The 19,047-nt window shown below is 29.5% G+C and overlaps 1 protein-coding gene across 4 annotated transcripts in view; it reads left to right on the forward strand.

The window, feature by feature from the left end:
- LOC100206699 (ubiquitin carboxyl-terminal hydrolase 9X) overlaps positions 1 to 19,047 on the forward strand; it is a 111,152-nt gene that overhangs the window by 82,211 nt on the left and 9,894 nt on the right. For all 4 annotated transcript variants that reach the window (XM_065788244.1, XM_065788245.1, XM_065788246.1 and 1 more), the window contains 10 exons: positions 1,651 to 1,878; positions 2,303 to 2,551; positions 2,650 to 2,728; positions 2,806 to 2,870; positions 5,225 to 5,474; positions 5,819 to 5,916; positions 6,034 to 6,175; positions 6,340 to 6,445; positions 17,183 to 17,337; positions 17,631 to 17,804. In XM_065788244.1, the coding sequence (XP_065644316.1) occupies positions 1,651 to 1,878; positions 2,303 to 2,551; positions 2,650 to 2,728; positions 2,806 to 2,870; positions 5,225 to 5,474; positions 5,819 to 5,916; positions 6,034 to 6,175; positions 6,340 to 6,445; positions 17,183 to 17,337; positions 17,631 to 17,804 (1,546 nt within the window). The remainder of the gene's footprint in view (positions 1 to 1,650; positions 1,879 to 2,302; positions 2,552 to 2,649; positions 2,729 to 2,805; positions 2,871 to 5,224; positions 5,475 to 5,818; positions 5,917 to 6,033; positions 6,176 to 6,339; positions 6,446 to 17,182; positions 17,338 to 17,630; positions 17,805 to 19,047) is intronic.

Below are 19,047 nucleotides of genomic sequence, written 5' to 3' on the forward strand. Positions count from 1 at the left end.
AATATCTGTGATCTTAAGTAAACAAATAGTTTTAAATGTATTCTACAAAATAGAATATAGTGCTCAATATTCTTAATATTATATTCTTATAATTCTTAAAAGAAAAGAGCAATAATAAAAATTGTTTATCAAACTTATTACATTTTTTAAACCTTTATTACAGTGAAAATGATGAAACATAATGTAAAATGAAAAAAGTTTGATAAGCGATTTTATACTAATTTATGTATGTGTGTGTGTATTTATATATATATATATATATATATATATATATATATATATATATATATATATATATATATATATATATATATATATATATATGCATATATATATATATATGCATATATATATATATATATATATATATATATATATATATATATATATATATATATATATATATATATATTATAATTCCTTTTGGTTTTTAACTATTAAATTGAAAGTAATTTCTTTCACCAAAATCAACTTTAATCTCTAATATATTGACTGTTTTGTTCTATTTTGAGTTTCCATCTTTCCGGTAATTTCATGATTCATAAAAGTTCTGATTTTTTGAAGCAAATAATGCTTCGAGGTATGTCTTGAAGCAAATAATGCTTCGAGGTATTTAATTTACTCATCTAATGTAAATGTTTTTCCAGCTAAAGAATTTTGTAATGAACAAAACAGATGGTAGTCTGATAGTCCACAATCAGGGCTGTAATGTGGGCGAGGTACTTTGTTCCACCCAATTTCCAATAATTTTTGGCAAAATTAATCTATGTGGTTCTGTATTATCATTAATCTTAAGATTTACTTCTTGATTTTTTGTTGTTATAAGGATTCATTTGATTTTGTTAGTTGTACACAGTATACAGTATATTTGATCGTTTTGTTAGATGGCAGAACCTCAAAATAGACAACTCCTTTATAACCTCACCATACCAACAACATAGCCTTTTTTTTTATGAATGTCAGCTTTTGATGTTGATTGAGATTGCTCACCAGGTTTGGATCTTTTTATTTTTACAGCAGTTTCAGGAACTGTTATGTGTTGATCAGCATCAATCAAAGCTTTTACTTAATCTTCATCAATATCAGTTGGTCTACTACTATGCAATGTATCTTGAACTAAAAAGTTTTTAAAACAAAACTTTGCAAACCAATTTTGAGAAATGCGTTCTGCTAATGTATCACAACCATACAAAGCACATATTTTATGGTGTACTTCTGCATCTTTGTTACTGTTTTTATTTTGTTACTTTGAAAACTTTAACTAGGTAAAATAAGTACTACAAATTTTTCAAAATAAATTCAAATATATTTTTACATGGACAATATTTTTACATAAAGTAGACAACTCAGTATATGTGCTGCCATTCATCTATATATGAATATCAACAAAGTTGCAATAATTTTTGCAGAATTTTCTCAATAAAATAAAATATTAGTCTATACTATTAAATGATAAAATAAGTTTGATATTTGGAGAACCCAAACATGTTGAAAACATAAAAACATCTGTTACAAGAAACCAAAAAGACAATTTTCGGACAACCATATATATATAAAAAAAATTTATATAGAAATTATAAATAATCAATTGTTTAAAGTTTTCCTTTTAACAATTTGTTTATGTTTTTTTTTTATCTTTTTTGAAAAAAGGTACTCTCGTGAAACCCCATTTACTGCTATTAATGTGGATGTTCGAAACCATCATAATTTAATTGACAGTTTAGAACAATATGTAAAAGGAGATTTACTTGAGGGTGCAAATGCTTACTATTGTGAACGTTGTGATAAAAAAGTTGATACAGTTAAACGATTGTGTATACGAAAACTACCAAAAGTATTAGCAATACAGCTTAAGCGATTTGACTATGACTGGGAAAGGTATATTTTTTAGCTATTTAAATGTTTTTAGTTAAATTTAAAGCAGTCAATATTTAAAATGTGTTTGTGACAATATTTATGTCTATAATGTGATGATAACATGCATAAAAGTTACACGTAAAACTTTTTTATAATGATTATATTGCCAAGTTTTAATAATACTATTATATGATTAATTGTTTAATTAATTATATTATATTAATTAATTATACTTAATTATTTAGTTATTAATTATATTAATTAATTATACTTAATTATTTAGTTATTAATTATATTAGCTCAAATGATATATCACATAAAAGAAAAATTAGTTAGTATGATGCTGCTTTTGATGTTTTATAACTTTTTTTTTTGTTGAGAAAAAAGAGTTATTTAATTTAAAAAAAAAAAGTTATATTGTTTTGTTATTTTATTTTTCTATCAGAGACTGTGCTGTGAAGTTTAATGATTATTTTGAGTTTCCAAGAGAGTTTGATTTGGAGCCATTTACTGTAGAAGGACTAGCTAAATTAGAAGGTGAAATAATTGAAGAAGATATTATAGATCAAACAAATAAGACTCCATTTATTGCGGATGATGAAAAAGAAAAAAGTACTATATATAAACTTGTTGGGGTTACCGTTCACAGTGGCCAGGCTAGTGGAGGCCATTATTACTCATATATAACCAACAGGTAATACAGTTATTTTCATGTCATTTTTAAAGTTTTAATGGTAAGCTTTTAAAGGATTTTTTAATTTGGTTTTTTAATTTTATTGTTTTTTTAATCAGATCAAAATCAAGTGGAAAACAAAGCTGGTATAAATTTGATGATGGTGATGTTAGTGATTGTAACATGGATGATGAAGAGGTACATTATCATTTTATAAATTGAAGTATTTAAACAACATTTTTTTATATTATTAGAAATATTTATCTATTATCTAGGAGCTTAAAAATCAATGTTTTGGTGGTGAATATATGGGAGAAGTTTTTGACCATATGATGAAAAGGTTTTAGTTGTTGTTATAGTTGTATAGAGTTAAATATATATTAGGCCTTGTTTTAAATAGAAAATGCTTAACGCAATTGCCTTAAAATTTGCCAATTGCTTAACGCAAATGTGAATTTGACATCATAAAGTTCTTTTTATTATTTTATTTTTTAAAGACATTTTTAAGTCACTGCAATAATATTAATTACGACAAAATGAGTTAAATATTATTTAACTTCTTTTTTATTATTACTATAAGGGAATGTTTATTTTTTATTTATTTTTTGTTAATATTAAATAACTAATATTACATTTAACAAAATGTTTGATATTAACAAATTTCTTTTCTCGACATTTGCATAAATGAATTCAAATATGTTAAATTTTCAAATTTTTAAATGATTATTTCTTAAATTTTTAATTGCGGCTTTGCAACTACAAATGATTTTTTATTTTAAAAAAATTACAGATTAATAAATAAAAAAGTTAGGTTAATTTATTTACTTTATTTATTTAAAGTTTATTATTTTATTAGCGATTTTGTTGAGAGAGCAAAGATTATTTTTCCAAACATCATTTATTAAAATTATATTGCTGCATATATCGTTTATTAAAAAATAATAAACTTAACTTGCGTTATAAAAAAAAAGTTTAACTTACGTTTTGTGCAAATTTTTGATGCAGCTGTTTATTTAAAATTTAATTTTGAGTACAAAAAAAAAATGTTTCGGAAGGAAAACCAAAAAAACAATTGCAATAAAAATGAACTAATTTTTTTTAAAAAACAAAAAAAAAGTTTAAATAATGAGCAATATTTAGTAATATTTTTAAATAAATTTGACTGTTAAGTTAAACCCGAGCATTTATTTTAATAACCCTAAATATATTTTTTAAATATAAATTAGATTATATATTTTTTTATCAGAATAAAATTATGTATTTTTACTAAATTAGTTTTAAATTAAATCATATATTTTTTATCAGAAATAAATTATATTATTATGATCTTTGATTCAAGCTTAAAGTATTAGTGTTTTTCAAGTGAAAAAATCAATCATTACAATAAAATAAAAATAAAATTAAAATTTTTTTTAGTTTTATTTGAGTTTTTTAAATAGTAAATAATGCTTATATCTAACATAATAGTCATTCAAACTTTTGTAACAAATGTTTTCACATAAACTCTATTCAAAAGTTAATGTAATTTTTTTTTTAATTAATTACTTTTATCTTACCCCTTATAGAATAATTTAAAAGTTGAAAAATGACTTGCGTGCATAAAATTGGTTACATATATATATATATATATATATATATATATATATATATATATATATATATATATATATATATATATATATATATATACATATATATATATATATATATATATATATATATATATATATATATATATATATATATATATATATATATATATATATATATATATATATATACACATATACAAAAATATAAATAAATACAAAAATTCTACCGCTATTCTAAATACTATTCTAAATACAAAAATTCTATCAAACTATGTCTGGGATTTAAAAAACAATTTGAATGAAACCCCTATGCTAACATGGTCTATTCTCAAATCAGTACCCCCCTACTCAAATATTTCCAAAAGATGCCCACTATGTCTGTATGAGAAATTTACTATTATATCATATCCAAAACCTGAAGAACTATTAAATAAGAGAACCGAAATTATATCAAAGTGCCGCCACAAAAATAAATTCTTATTAAAAAATTACAAAGCTCGCTACAAACCTTACTAACAACTATAAATAAAAATAACTATACTAATCTGCTCCATATATCTCTAGGCTAACTAATAAATTACTCACATACACAGCTTTTGTAATATATTTCATAATATTATGTATATTTTTATATCAATTTTAATTCTTATTTTATTTTATTATTTTTTAATACACAAATAATACACATTAACACATAAAGAATATTTTAAACAACATTAAACATATAACTATTTCACAGTTATTAGCCAACTAAAAACAAATTAATAATATTATTAACCTAACTACTAATCAATTTCCGTCCCGTAACGATCTAAAATACAAATATAAACCGTAACGTCCACTAAACAAATCGTAGCAAAATTAAACTTTTACTACTTGCCTGATGATTGTGATAACACATGAAACTCAGAGTTGCAATATTAAATTATATTATAAACATTAGCATTTAGCTAATTCCTGGTACTGCGGGTAACAGTAACATATTTATTATATGTATATACACATATATATATATATATATATATATATATATATATATATATATATATATATATATATATATATATTTGAGTATTATGTAAATTATAATGTGTTTATGAAGGCGTCAAAAGAGGTGGTGGAATGCTTATCTTTTATTTTATGAACGACTTGATGTTGCATCTAAAACCAATCGTGAAAATAGTTCTTCCTGTGGCAAGTTAGTAATGCCTTCAGCTATAGAAAAATCAGTTTCACAAGAAAACATTCAATTTTTACATACAAAAATGCAGTTTTCTCAAGAGTACTTTCAGTTTATACGCAAATTAGTGTTATCAAGTCTGCCACCACAAGCTCTTTCATCACCACATAAAGTATTTTTTATTTTATTGAATTGATTTTAATCAAAATTGTTCAGAAATTTTTGTAATATTTTGATATTTTTTTATAAAATCGTAAACTATATTTTGATTGTTTTAGCTAAGTTAGTTTGTCTTATGAAGTTAATTGAAATAAAAATATTAAACTTAATTTATACGACACTTACCTAAATTTATAGCTTAAATTTTTAAAATTTTTTATTAAAGCTTTTTTTTTTTATCAAAGCTTTTTTCATTATTTACAACAAATTTCAAGTGTTGTATAAATTTTCTAAAATATAAAGTTAAAAAGTTGTAAATTGTGAAAAATACTATTCTTGTAATCAAAACAATTTTAGCCTAATGACCCAGCCCGTGATGAGCTACATTTTATTTGTCTTCAACTTTTAAGCAAGTTTCTCTTTACTGTATGCTTTCATACTAAAAAGAATATAAGGTAATTTTTTTTTTTTTTTTTTTTTTTTGCTTAATTTTATATCTTTAATTTTTTTATATTTTCTTTCATTTTATCGAAGATCAATAAAATTTAATTAAATATCTGTACCTATGTTAGAGGACCTGCAAATGAATGGTATGAAACTGTTGCAGTATTAGTTCGCCAAAGTCCTTCTCTGCGAAGATGGTTTGTTATAGAGGTTTTATTATCCCGGCCAGATAGAATCATTGAGTATCTTCTTGAATGTCCTGTTGCAGAGGTAATCAATTTTTTTGCACTTTTAGGTTTTTTTAATTTTCATAAACATAATTTCACTGTTTTAAAAAATAAGTTATTTAAAAAATAAAGTTAACTTAGTAAACATTAGTTATTTTTATTAGGTTAACTTCATTTTAAAAAAAAGTTAATGTTCATCTATTTTAGATTCGCAGTGCTTTTGGGAGAATAATAATTCTACTAGCTCACTTAACTCGTAATGATGGTTGCTTTAGTGTTGAATTGCTAAACAGTCCACTTGAACCTTGGCAAGGTAAACTGCATTTATTGAAATAAACTTTCATAATACAAAAAATTTTTATGATTTAATAAAATTCATAAATTTATAGTGTAAACTACCAACCACTAGCACCACCACCAACCACTACAAACTAGTCCAAAATGGCTCAAAACTTTAACTTGACTTTCCAAAGAAACTCTTTGGGGGGATTAAAGTACACATGCTCCCAATTCAAAAAATGCAAAAATTGAAATCAAACTTTTTCGTCCGAGAAAGAAAATTGATTTTGAATTTTTAACATTTTATGAAGAAATGCCAGTTAACATAACTATTGAAAAACTCAAAAAAAAATCCAAATGTTTCTTTTATGAAGAAATGCCAGTTAACATAACTATTGAAAAACTCAAAAAAAAATCCAAATGTTTCTTTTATGAAGAAATGCCAGTTAACATAACTATTGAAAAACTCAAAAAAAAATCCAAATGTTTCTTTTATGAAGAAATGCCAGTTAACATAACTATTGAAAAACTCAAAAAAAAATCCAAATGTTTCTTTTATGAAGAAATGCCAGTTAACATAACTATTGAAAAACTCAAAAAAAATCCAAATGTTTCTATATGTAGCGTATTCTAGGAAATCTAGTATAAGAATATTAATATTCAAAAATTTTCAATGTATATTTCTAAACACCTCATTTGTAAGTTCAAAGTAAAAGTAATTATAACAGGACAGAATTAATGCGTTTTGAATTAAGCTAAAAATGCTAAATTTGTAGTTTGCACAATGTCATAATAAGGGTGGCAATCTGGCAGAATGTTTTTTTCTCTTTTTTTCGGGAAAAGGCATTGACCCTTAGTTGCTTTGGTATATGAATTGTGTCAAATCAAGTTATTTCATTAAAAATGCCCAACTCAGCTAAATCCTATGATTATTGCAGAAAAACTGTTTGTTTACTTTGTATGACAAAGTCTGAAAGAGTTTTAACCTCCCTCTTGATTTAGCCAGTCAAAGAAATATTTTCTGATGAAATTGATTTTGCCGATCAAAGGGTTCCCTTGGGAGTTTGTGATTGCTGCAGAGTTAACCTTCAAAAAAGGCACAATGGCGAAAATGTGACACTTCCAAGTCTTTTTAATTTTGACCAAATTGAAACCCGTCCCTCAACAAGAGACCAGGATTGTGATTGTCTCATTTGCAAAATTGGCCACCTCAAGCTAAATGTGAGGCACCCCTTGAAAACATCAAGCATTCCATCATCATCATCATCAAAATCTGAGAAAAGATGTTCAGACTGCTTAACAATTATTAGAAGGGGTTTTTCACACACTTGCAGTAAATCTACCTTCAGGGAGAATATGAAGCTGCTTGCATCTAGAGATTTGAAGGTTGGTGAGCAGATTGCATCATCTGTAATTCTTTCAAAAGATGCATCTTCCCATGAAACCATCAAAATAAGAAGATCTGGGGGTGGAAGACCATTGCCTATAACACAAGGTATTGTTTTGGAAGATTTATTTTACTTTTTATAATGCAGATATATTTGTAATTTCACCTATGAATTTAAAAAAAATCTAATATTATTATTTTTTATCAACATGGACAAGCCTTTGTTTAAAGGAATACAACAATACTTACCTTTGTACCAAATTGATGAAAAGTAAAAGAAAATTCTACATAGAATGGACTATTTCATTTTTCTCACTTCTACTACGTTTTTAGGCTGTGCATGTCAAAAGGAACTCTTCAAAAAAGAATCTGAGTTGACTGCCCAAGATTTAGTGCGTGTGCAATCTAACACAGGATTGTCAAATACAGGAATTTAAAAACTTGCTACAACTCTCAATCAAGTGTCAAAATCCAAAATAGTTGCGACCAACTTTCGTGAGAAATTCTCTCAACTTGGTAAGCAGCTTTCTGATCACTTTACCCAAACAAAAATTGATGTTCATCATGCATGATCAGAAAAAAATCAGTCATCAAACAGTGGTCCATTGCAAAGAGCTCTCTGCATTTACAGATGAAATTTTGAAGAGAAGACATGTTTTTACTGATCATATAGTAAAACTTGGCTTAGATGAAGGTGGCGGTTTTCTTAAAATCACCCTTGGAATCCAGGAGGATCTATCATCTCAACTACTCTGTCCACCTAAAAGAAAGTTATTGACTTCTCAGCTTGGAAAGGACAGTAGTGTTAAACGTCGATTTCTTGTAGCCATTGCTGAAGATGTTCCAGAAAATTATCAAAATCTGAGAACAATCCTGAACCTAATTACACCAAACAATGTGAAATACTTTGTTTCATGTGACATGAAAGTAGCTAACATCCTGTGTGGATTGCACACACTTGTCCGAAAATGAGAATAATTACTCCGGAAAGCACCGGAAAAACCTTTGGTGGGAACAATATACACACCTTCCTCATAAGAAAAATCCAAAAATTGAAATCTTTTATGATTGTCCAAGAAAAAAAATTTAATTTGAAGTTTTCGGCATTGTCCAAAAAGTTTGCAAAATGGTGCAATATGTATCTTTGGAATAAAAATCATAAAAATAAGTCAGAAATTGTATTAAAAATATTTTGTTATTATTACAAAGCCCTAGTGAGTAATATTTAATTCTAAACAGGTTTTTGTAATTCCAGGAAAAAGCAGTTTTTGTCAAATGTTAAATTCTGCATGACAACTTTTTTTTAACTTCAAAGCTAAAATGCCTAATTCTGTTAAAAAAAATGATGACTGTAGGAAAACAGTTTGTTTCCTATGTTTGTAGGAAATAACTTGTAGGAAATAACTTGTCAATTCTCGAGTACATTTGTAACAAATGTACTCGAGAATTGACAAGTTTTTTGATTGAACAAATCAAGAAATCAGTTTCATTCACACTTGACTTTTCTGACTCCCGAGTTCCAAGTGGAATATGCAATACCTGCAGGGTTCTTTTAGGAAAAAAGTGCAAAGGTGAAAATGTGGCTCTCCCAAAACTTTATGATTTCACAGAAGTCCTGGTTAGACCAGAGACACGTGGTCAGCCTTGTGATTGCATTATTTGTCGAATTGGTCATTTGAAACCACTTCAAAAGCACCCTTTGGACAAATCAGAGCTTCACAAAATCAGAGAAGATGTTCAAACTGTCTCACACTTGTTGCAAGCGGAGTGTCACATTAGTGCAATCAATATACCTTCAGAGAAAATCTTAAAGAACTTGCTTCAAAGGATCCAAAAGCCAGTGAACAGATTGCATTGACTGTTATCTAAGCAAAACAGTCCTCACCTCATGGAACTGTCAGAATTGTGCAAAGTGGTGGAGGCCGTCCCATGCCAATTACTCCAGGTAAAGGGAATCTTGCTTAATACTTCAACAGTAAAAGTACTACATAAAATGTTTTGCATTTTAATAAGGCCACTGCTTTTACAGTGTCTCAAGTTGGTGTTTTTCAAATTTCTTTCCTAAAGGTCCTTCAAACCCCAAGAGACTGTTTGGTGATGTGTCACTTCTACGAGCTGAAGATTTTGTCTGCATGCAAAACAACATCAAAAAAGTTGCATCTACATGGAACCAAGTCACAAATACAAAAGTTCTCGAGCAAAGATTTAAAGAAAAGTTTCTTGACATTGGAAAGCAATTGGCAGACCACTTCTCACACACATACATATCCATTTCAAATGACAAGCAGCAGTCCAGAAAACAACTTGTGGTTCACTGCAAAAATCTGTCTGAGCTACTAAATGATGTCTTGTTGCAACGTCGTGTTCAAGGTGACTATTTAGTGAAGTTGGGCATCAATGGTGGAGGTGGTTTCCTTAAAGTCAGTCTTGGCATTCAAGAAGAAAAAACAAGACTTCCATCCATTTCACCACCAAGCAAAAAGGTTGTGTTATTTCAAACACCCAGAGACAGCGGAGTTAAGCGCCAACTTCTCGTTGCAGTTGCTGAGGATGTTCCTGAAAATTATGATAACCTCAAAAGCATCTTGTCTTTAATTTGTCCAAATGGAGTAGGTTTTTCTTTTTCCTGTGACATGAAGTTAGCAAACCTTGTTTGCGGGCTTCAATCCCATGCCAGCTCTCATCCATGTACTTGGTGGGATGCGGATCACTGTAACTTGTCATAATGTGGAAAACTCCGCACTTTTGGCTCAATAAGAAAGTGCTTTGCTTCATTTCAAGATTCAGATCTGGACCACAAGAAGGCCAAGCAGTTTCAAAATGTTGTTCATGATCCACTCTTAGATGTGCATGACTTAACTTTTGTTCTTGACAAGATCCCACCCATGGAACTTCATCTTTTACTTGGTGTGGTGAACCATTTGTTTAAAACACTGAAAGAAACCTGGGATAAAGCTGATGAATGGCCAAAAGTACTACACATCAAGCTTCAGCCATTTCATGGAGGCCAGTTTCCTGGCAATGAGTGCCGAAAACTTTTGAAACATGTTGATCTTCTTCAAAGACTTGCTGAAGAAGACTCAGCATTCTAAGTTTTTCCATGGATTGATACACTCAGAAAGTTTGATGCAGTTGTGTCCTCTTGTTTTGGAAATCAGTTGCAGAGTAACTATGCTGAAAAAATCACACAGTTCAAAAATTCCTTCCTTTATTTGCCAAAGGCAAGTGTGACCCCTAAAGTCCACGCCATTTTCTTTCATTTCCTTTTCAAGGAATTCATTGATCACAGGAAGGAATCTCTTGGCAAGTACAGTGAGCAGGCCACAAAGGCATTGCATTACAACTTCAGGACATATGAGGAAAGATACAAGAGGCCAATAGACCATCCAGAATATTTGTGATACCAACAAAATTGTCTTGTTGATTTCAACAGCAAGAACTTGTGAAAGCATTGGCTCCTCTTGAAAACCTGTTGAAATTTTTAAAGAAAATCATCATTTTTATGATTTTCTTTAAAAATTTAATTTTCTGATTAAAATTAAAGGAGTGCACTGTTTGTTTTTTGAATTTAATATGTGGAAAGTGCTGTGAAGAAATTTTCGATTACATAAGAAAAAATAACCTTGTATTTATTGAGAATAAAATGTTTAGAAAGGCAAAAATTGTTTTATTATGATTCTCAAAGCAGTCAACATACAATTTCTGACTTATTTTTATGTTTTTTATTACAAAGATAAAAAATGTCACATTTTCAGCATTTTTCAACTTTTTTGACAATGCCGAAAACTTCAAAGTGAATTTTTTTTCTCGGACAATCATAAAAGATTTCAATTTTTGGATTTTTCATATCAGAAAGGTGTGTATATTGTTCCCACCAAAGGGTTTTTCCGGTGCTTTTCGGAGTAATTATTCTCATTTTTGGACAAGTGTGTGCAGTCACATGCTAGTACCCATCCATGTCTAACGAGTGGTTACTAAAAATCTGGACTAACTATAACTGAATTTTAAATGCCACAAGCTAAATCTTTTTTTTCATGCTTATATCCATTTTAAAGCCTATTTAATTCTCTATAAGTTAGTTCACTTGTTTTTAGATAATTAATAATAATTAAGAAAATAATGATGGCCAAGCAAGAAGAGGTAAGAAAACGGATTTACGAGTTCTATTTGAATAATAAATTGCAAGGTAAAAAGTTCACAGTAGCTCACTTCAATGCTAAAAAAATTCCAAGAAGCACTATCTATGTTATAATCAAACGTGTTGAGAATGATTCTGAGCACAAAAGAGTGCAAGGAAGTGGTCGTGTGGTCAAAATCATGACCCCTAAGGGTATCAAGCGGATGAAAACCATATTTGATTACAGTGACCGAGTTTCGATGAGGCAAGCTGGTCGAAAATATGAATGCAGTCATTCACACATCATTAAAACTCTTGCCAAGTACACTGACATCAAAAGTTATACAAAACAGAGTATACCTCATCGACAAGAGAACCAGAATGAGCGAATCAAAACCGGCATTGATCGTCTTTATCGTGATTTTAAAGGATAATCGGTCATCTTTGACGACGAGTCTTACTTTACGCTGTCACACTCAACAACTAATGGAAACAGCACCTACTACTCTGGCAACAGAGACAAGACTCCACCAAGTGTTAAATATCGCAAAAGCGCAAGTTCAAACCCAAGGTGCTCGTCTGGCTGGCCGCTTCTGAAAAAGGTATTTCAAAGCCATTTTTTGTCCCCAGCGGCCTTGCAGTAAATAAAGCCATCTATGAAATTAATTGAAAAAAAGAGAAGATTAGTGCCGTTCATCAACACTCATCATGCTGGCGTCATCGTATTATGCCAAAACCTTGACCAACTGCTATGAGACTAATAACATCAATTTTATCAAAAAAAGTTGACAACCCGCCAGCCGTACCGGAGTGTCGTCCAATAGAAGACTTTTGGACTACTTTGAAAGGCAAAGTGTATGAGAGTAACTGGCAAGCAAAAGACGTGAAGCAACTACAAACCAGAGTAAAGCTTTGCCTGAAAAAAATTTACCTTAACCTTGTATTTTCACTTTTTGGGTCAACTCGTGTTAGAGTTGGCTGAATCCTAAGAAACAGACTGGTTGAAGACAAACTTAATTAAAATAAATAAATAACTAAAAACTCTTTTTAATGATAGCTTTATTTAATCTCTACCATAAAAACTATGGGAGTAATTGCCCATGAAAGTTTGTCCGGATTTTTATTAACCACCCGTTATATCACACCATGCACATGGTGTGATATAGACTCCAAGAATCTGTCCTTCAAAGGCAATCTTTGGACTTTTGGAACACTACGGAAGTGTTTCAAAGCTTTTGAAAATGCTGGCAAGGGTCTAAAAAAAGCAAAGCAATTCAAAAATGTTATTCATGATCCCCTTATCTCTGTGGAAGATAGAATGCTTGTCTTAGACGTTATTCCTCCAATGGAACTTCATCTACTCCTGGGCATTGTTAATCACCTCTACAAAACACTGAAGGACCGCTGGTCAAAAGCTGATGAGTGGCTATCAACTCTTCACATCAAATGTCAGGCTCTTCACATCAAATGTCAGCCTTTTCATGGAGGTCAATTTGTTGGGAAATGAGTGTCACAAACTTTTGAAAAACATTGATGTAATGCAACAGCTTGCTGAGGAAAATTGCGCTTTTGAAACATTTCCCATCATTGACACATTCAGGAAATTTGATTTTGTTGTGACAGCTTGCTTTGGCAATGCTTTGGATGAAAGCTATATTGATAAAATCAACAGCTTTAAAAGGTCCTATCTTCAACTTACAATGGTCAGTGTCACTCCAAAGGTTCATTCAGTTTTTTATCACATTCAAGACTTTGTTGCTCAGAGAAAAGAGTCTTTGGGGTGTTACAGCGAACAAGGAACTGAGTCTATTCATCACAGCTTCAGTGTTCATTGAACTAGATTTAAAAGGCCCTCTCATCACCCAGAATATGGAATGAAATTGGAAGCATCAGTGGTCAAATTTAACAGCAAACATTTGTAGAATATAAAAAGAAATAATCAATATGATTTTTATTTGTTTGGAAGAATAAATATAAATTAAAATTGTTTAATGTTTATCATTTTAACATAATTTCTACAACTACCACTTAGTACACTAATGTTTTTTTTAAACTAAGGATTTTCCTAAACTCATACACATAATAACGGAATGTTCAAGCACATGGTATTTCCATTTTCGAGTCATTTTTTATCAATAAATATGTCAACCGGCATTTTTTCATAAAATATCCCTATCTTCAAAAATTCTGGAGAGCGATCCGATTCATCTAACTACCGTCCCATAAGTCTTCTTCCTATCATAAGCAAGGTTTTTGAATCTTTAATTAACAAACACTTAATTTCTCATCTTGAATCTAATAACTTACTTTCTGACCATCAATATGGATTTCGATCTTCTCGTTCTACAGCTGATTTGCTAACAGTAATAACTGACAGGTTTTATCGTGCATTAGATGAAGGTGGAGAGGTTAAGGCCATCGCTCTGGACATTTCAAAAGCGTTTGATAAAGTTTGGCATGCTGGTCTTCTCCATAAGCTTTCTTCTTATGGTGTATCCGGCAACATCTTCAAGATCATTGAATCCTTCCTTTTCAATCGTAGCATAAAAGTTGTCCTCGATGGACAACACTCTTCTTCTTATTCTGTAACTTCAGGGGTTCCTCAAGGTTCTATCCTTGGCCCTATACTCTTTTTAATTTACATTAACGATCTTCCAGATATTCTCACATCTAAGGTGGCATTGTTTGCTGATGATACTACCATTTATTCTTGTCGTGATAAGAAACCAACACCCTCTGATTGCTTGGAGGGGGCATTTGAGCTTGAAAAGGATCTCACTTCCGCTACAGCATGGGGCTCACAGTGGCTGGTGAACTTTAATTCAGATAAAACTCAATTTTTTTCAGCCAATCGTTATCGCAATAATTTAGATCTTCCTATATTTATGAACGGTGATGTACTCGATGAGTCACCTACTCTTCATCTTCTAGGATTAACTCTTACTTCCAATCTTTCTTGGAAACCATATATCAAATCGGTTGCAAAATTAGCATCTGCTAAGGTTGCATCTCTTTATCGAGCTCACCACTTTCTTACTCTGGATTCTATTCTCTATCTCTATAAATCTCAAATTCGACCTTGTATGGAATACTGTTGCCATATCTGGGGCGGATCTTCTAATGATGCCCTTTCTCTTTTAGACAAGGTGCAAAAACGCATTGTAAACATAGTTGGACCTGCTCTTGCAGCCAACCTTCAACCGTTATCACATCGTCGTAATGTTGCTTCTCTTTCTCTTTTCTACAAATACTATAATGGACACTGCTCTAAAGAGCTAGCGTCTCTTGTGCCATCTACTAAAATTCATTCTCGTGTTACTCGTCATTCAATTAAGTGTCATCCTTTTTCTGTGACTGTTCCTAAGTGCTCCAAAAACGCTTATTCGTCTAGTTTTTTTCCTCGAACATCAGCTCTTTGGAATTCGCTTCCTTCATCTTGCTTTCCTGATTCATATAATTTGCAATCTTTTAAGTCGTCCGTCAATCGTTATCTTGCTCTACAATCTTCATCTTTTCTCTTACAGTAACTTCCAACTTTAATTAGTGGCTGCTTGCAGCCTTGTTGGAAGCGAAGATGTTTAAAAAAAAAAAAAAAAAAAAAAAATTCAAAATTCAAAATCAATTTTCTTTCTCGGACAAAATAGTTTGATTTCAATTTTTGCATTTTTTGAAATGGGAACATGTGTAATTTAATCCCCCTAAAGGGTTTCTTCGGAAACTCAAGTTCAGGTTTTGAGTCATTTTGGACTAGTGTGATTAGCACCAAGACCAAAGAGACAGCCAGGTTTTATGTCGTGTCATTCAAATGACACCTTTTTTATTCAAGAGTATTTGTCTTGTAATAATAGCAAAGAAAAACAAAGCGCTATCAATTATAAATAGGGTAAAAGTGTAAAATTGATGGGGTGTTAACCATTTGAGACATTTTAGATGCGTGCTTTCAAAAAAAAGTTGTTTATAAAGTTGGAAAAAACATAATCGGAAAATTGTCAAAAGTGGGGCAAAAGTTAAAATTGAGGGAAAACTCATTCATTATTTTTAAATGTCCTTTATGAATAAAAAATTTAGATTAAATTTCAAATAATTTAGACAAAATTTAAAACAACAAAATATTTTAAAATGTTTATTTAATAAATGTTATGTAATCCAACAAAAATCAAATAATTCCTGCTCTAGAGCAGTATGTAAAATTTAATGCTAAATTAAACTCTTCCATTAATACTAACTACAGAGTTGCTTTTGATGTTGAGTATGCCCTTCTACATGTCTTCTGTCTTCTTCTTCAGGCATCTTTTAATGTTGAGTATACTCTTCTACATGTTTAAATCTATTCCGTGTAGGTTTAAATTTAGAATGAAGTCTTAACACTGTTTAGCAAACTGAATAAAGACTGTTTAGAAAACTTGATAAGAACCTTGAGTAGATAGGAATAGATTTTTTAATATAGCAAATGCTAACTTATACTCGGTCGCAAAAGTTTGACAAAAACAAGAATTTTTTACTATTTTAAAGTTTTTCATACACTGAACTATAGGTCTAAGTTGGGAAAACTGAGATGTAAAGGTTTGTTAAAAAACTCTTTCCTATCTACACAAAATAGTTTGCTAAACAGTATCAATACTTCATTCTAAATTTAAACTTACATGCAATAAGTTTAAATGTGTAAAAAAGTATACTCAACACAGAGAGCAGCTATGTAATTAGTTTTAATGGAAGAAGAGTTTAATTTAGCATTTTTGTGGTTTTAAATTTTGTTTAAATTTTTGAAATGCTTAAATAACTTTAGGCTCCCTCAATCTTTCTCTTTGCCTCATTTGCGACTATTTTTTTCTGACTTAATAAATTTGCATCTTACAATATTTTTAACAAACATCTAATGTTTAGACGGGCTAAGGCTCCCATAATTTTACTCTTTTACCCCAATTGTAATTCTTAGCACTTAGTTTGAATTTTTAAAAAAAACTGTTTTCTATTGTTATTAAACAAATGCTCTTGAATAAAAAAGGTTTCATTTAAATAACACGACATAAAACCTGGCAGTCTCTTTGACCAACAGTGGCATACATCTAAATAAAGCAGAGTTTCTAGGGAATTTTTAATTAATGAATTACATATCTTATTTAAAATATTTCTTCAGTAAATATTGTGCCATTGCAGTGTTGATATTGCAAACAACATCATAAATCATAAAAGAAAAAAAGACAGTTCAAACATGTTAAAGAAAATATAAAGTTCTAATTTTACAATTTCTCTCCTTTTTTTTACAGTTTCTGACTTAGATGCCACAAAAGCTACAATAAGTGATTACTTAATGCGAACAGTTATAGAAGTTCTTCATCGTGAAAGTTCAGAAAACAATCCTAGACATCTCCTGCAGTACTTTCAATTATTTGTCATGTATGCAGGAATTGGGCCTGCTGAGGTACTTTTTTTACTTTGGTTAAAACCAATATATTTGATTACATAATATAGTTAAATAATTAAAGTATTATTAAACAAATAGTAAAAATGTAATTTAGAAATAGTTAATACAAAAGCTTAACACAAAAAAAAAAGGAGCAAAAAAAAAGTTTTTGTAATTGAATTTGTTAATAATAGTTTGTTGTTGATTAATCCAATTTTTTCTAAATCTAATCTAATTTTTTCTAAATCTAAAAGGTTTTTATTTAACAATTATCTTTTTGACATTATTTTGAAATAAAAAATCTCTTGTAGCGTAAACAACTTTTGGACTTGGGAGTACTTTTAACATTCATTCGTCTTGCATTAGAAGAAGAGTTTAACAATTCAGTCAAATACCAAAATGTTGAGTCAGCAAAGTTATACTCTTTGGTGTCCGTTTTAATAAGAAGCTGTGATGTGACAAAATATATGAATTCTGCAATAAAAGTAACAATTTTATTGAAATAAGTTATTGAATCTTTTAAATGTTAAAATCTGTAAAAAAAAATCTTGCTACTTAAGTTGTTTTCAATAAGTTTGTAGATTAGTGTAGCTAGATTGAAATAAATCATCTTTAACGAATGTATCGTATACAGGGTGGGCCATAAGTAGGTTACTGATAAGAAATTTCCACCATGCACCCATTTTACAATTTAAAATTTAATACAAATTATTATTAAACTAGTAAGAACAGTAAGTTTGTATTATTATAAAGAAAAGTCAAAATAAGTCAAAGCAAATGTTCAAATTGTTGACCATTAAATTCAATACATTTTGCCCAATGATCAGTTAATGAATAGCTCACAGTTTTACATAACTCTGGTGAAATTTCTCTAATAGCCTCTGTTATGCGCAATTTCAACTCATCCAAATTTTCTACAGGAACAGAATAAACTTTATTTTTTATTAAACCCCATAGAAAAGTGTTGATAAACAGAGCCATCTAATTTGAAAACTGCTTTATCTGACCAAGTTATTGAATCAAGAATGTCATAACTTTGTTATGACATTCTTGATTCAATAGTCATCTTCATTTAGTTTATGAGCTAGACTAGGAATGTAAGGCCTTAGTTTCAGCTTATTGAGAATGCGACGTAATGATGAACGAGTTGCAATGAACCACAATGTTTTGATGTTGTTGAACAATCTTGGAAATGTTGTTTGATTTCTTCTTTCTTAGCATCTGTGGTCACGCTGACTGGGCATCCTGTTCTCATAGCATCCATTACTGTTCCAGTTTCCTCAAACTTGTCAACTAATTCTTTACAATCCATATTTTTTGTTCCAACAAATAACAATTTCCACTCATTTTCTAAAAACAGAAATTAATAATGAGTGGCATTTTTATAAACTTATTTATATATATTAAAAAACTAATGCAATGTGATTGGCTAATTTTTGTTTTGTTTTTTGCTATAATTATTCTTTTTCAGTAATCTACTTATGGCCCACTCTGTATTAACTCCATGTTAATATATGATACAAAAATAATAGAAATGCTTTTTGAGTTATTAATTATAATAGCTTTATCCTTGTATATTTTACAAATTTAAATGTTTTTGTTTAAACCAAATGTTTTCATATATTAATAGTTGTTTTGATGGATAAACAACATTTACATTTATACAAAAGCTACATAAAATCGCAATTTAAAAAAAAAAACACGCTTTAAAGTGAACTTGTTTTTTCA

This window comes from Hydra vulgaris, chromosome 01 (assembly GCF_038396675.1).
Source record: "Hydra vulgaris chromosome 01, alternate assembly HydraT2T_AEP".
Lineage (NCBI taxonomy): Eukaryota > Metazoa > Cnidaria > Hydrozoa > Anthoathecata > Hydridae > Hydra > Hydra vulgaris.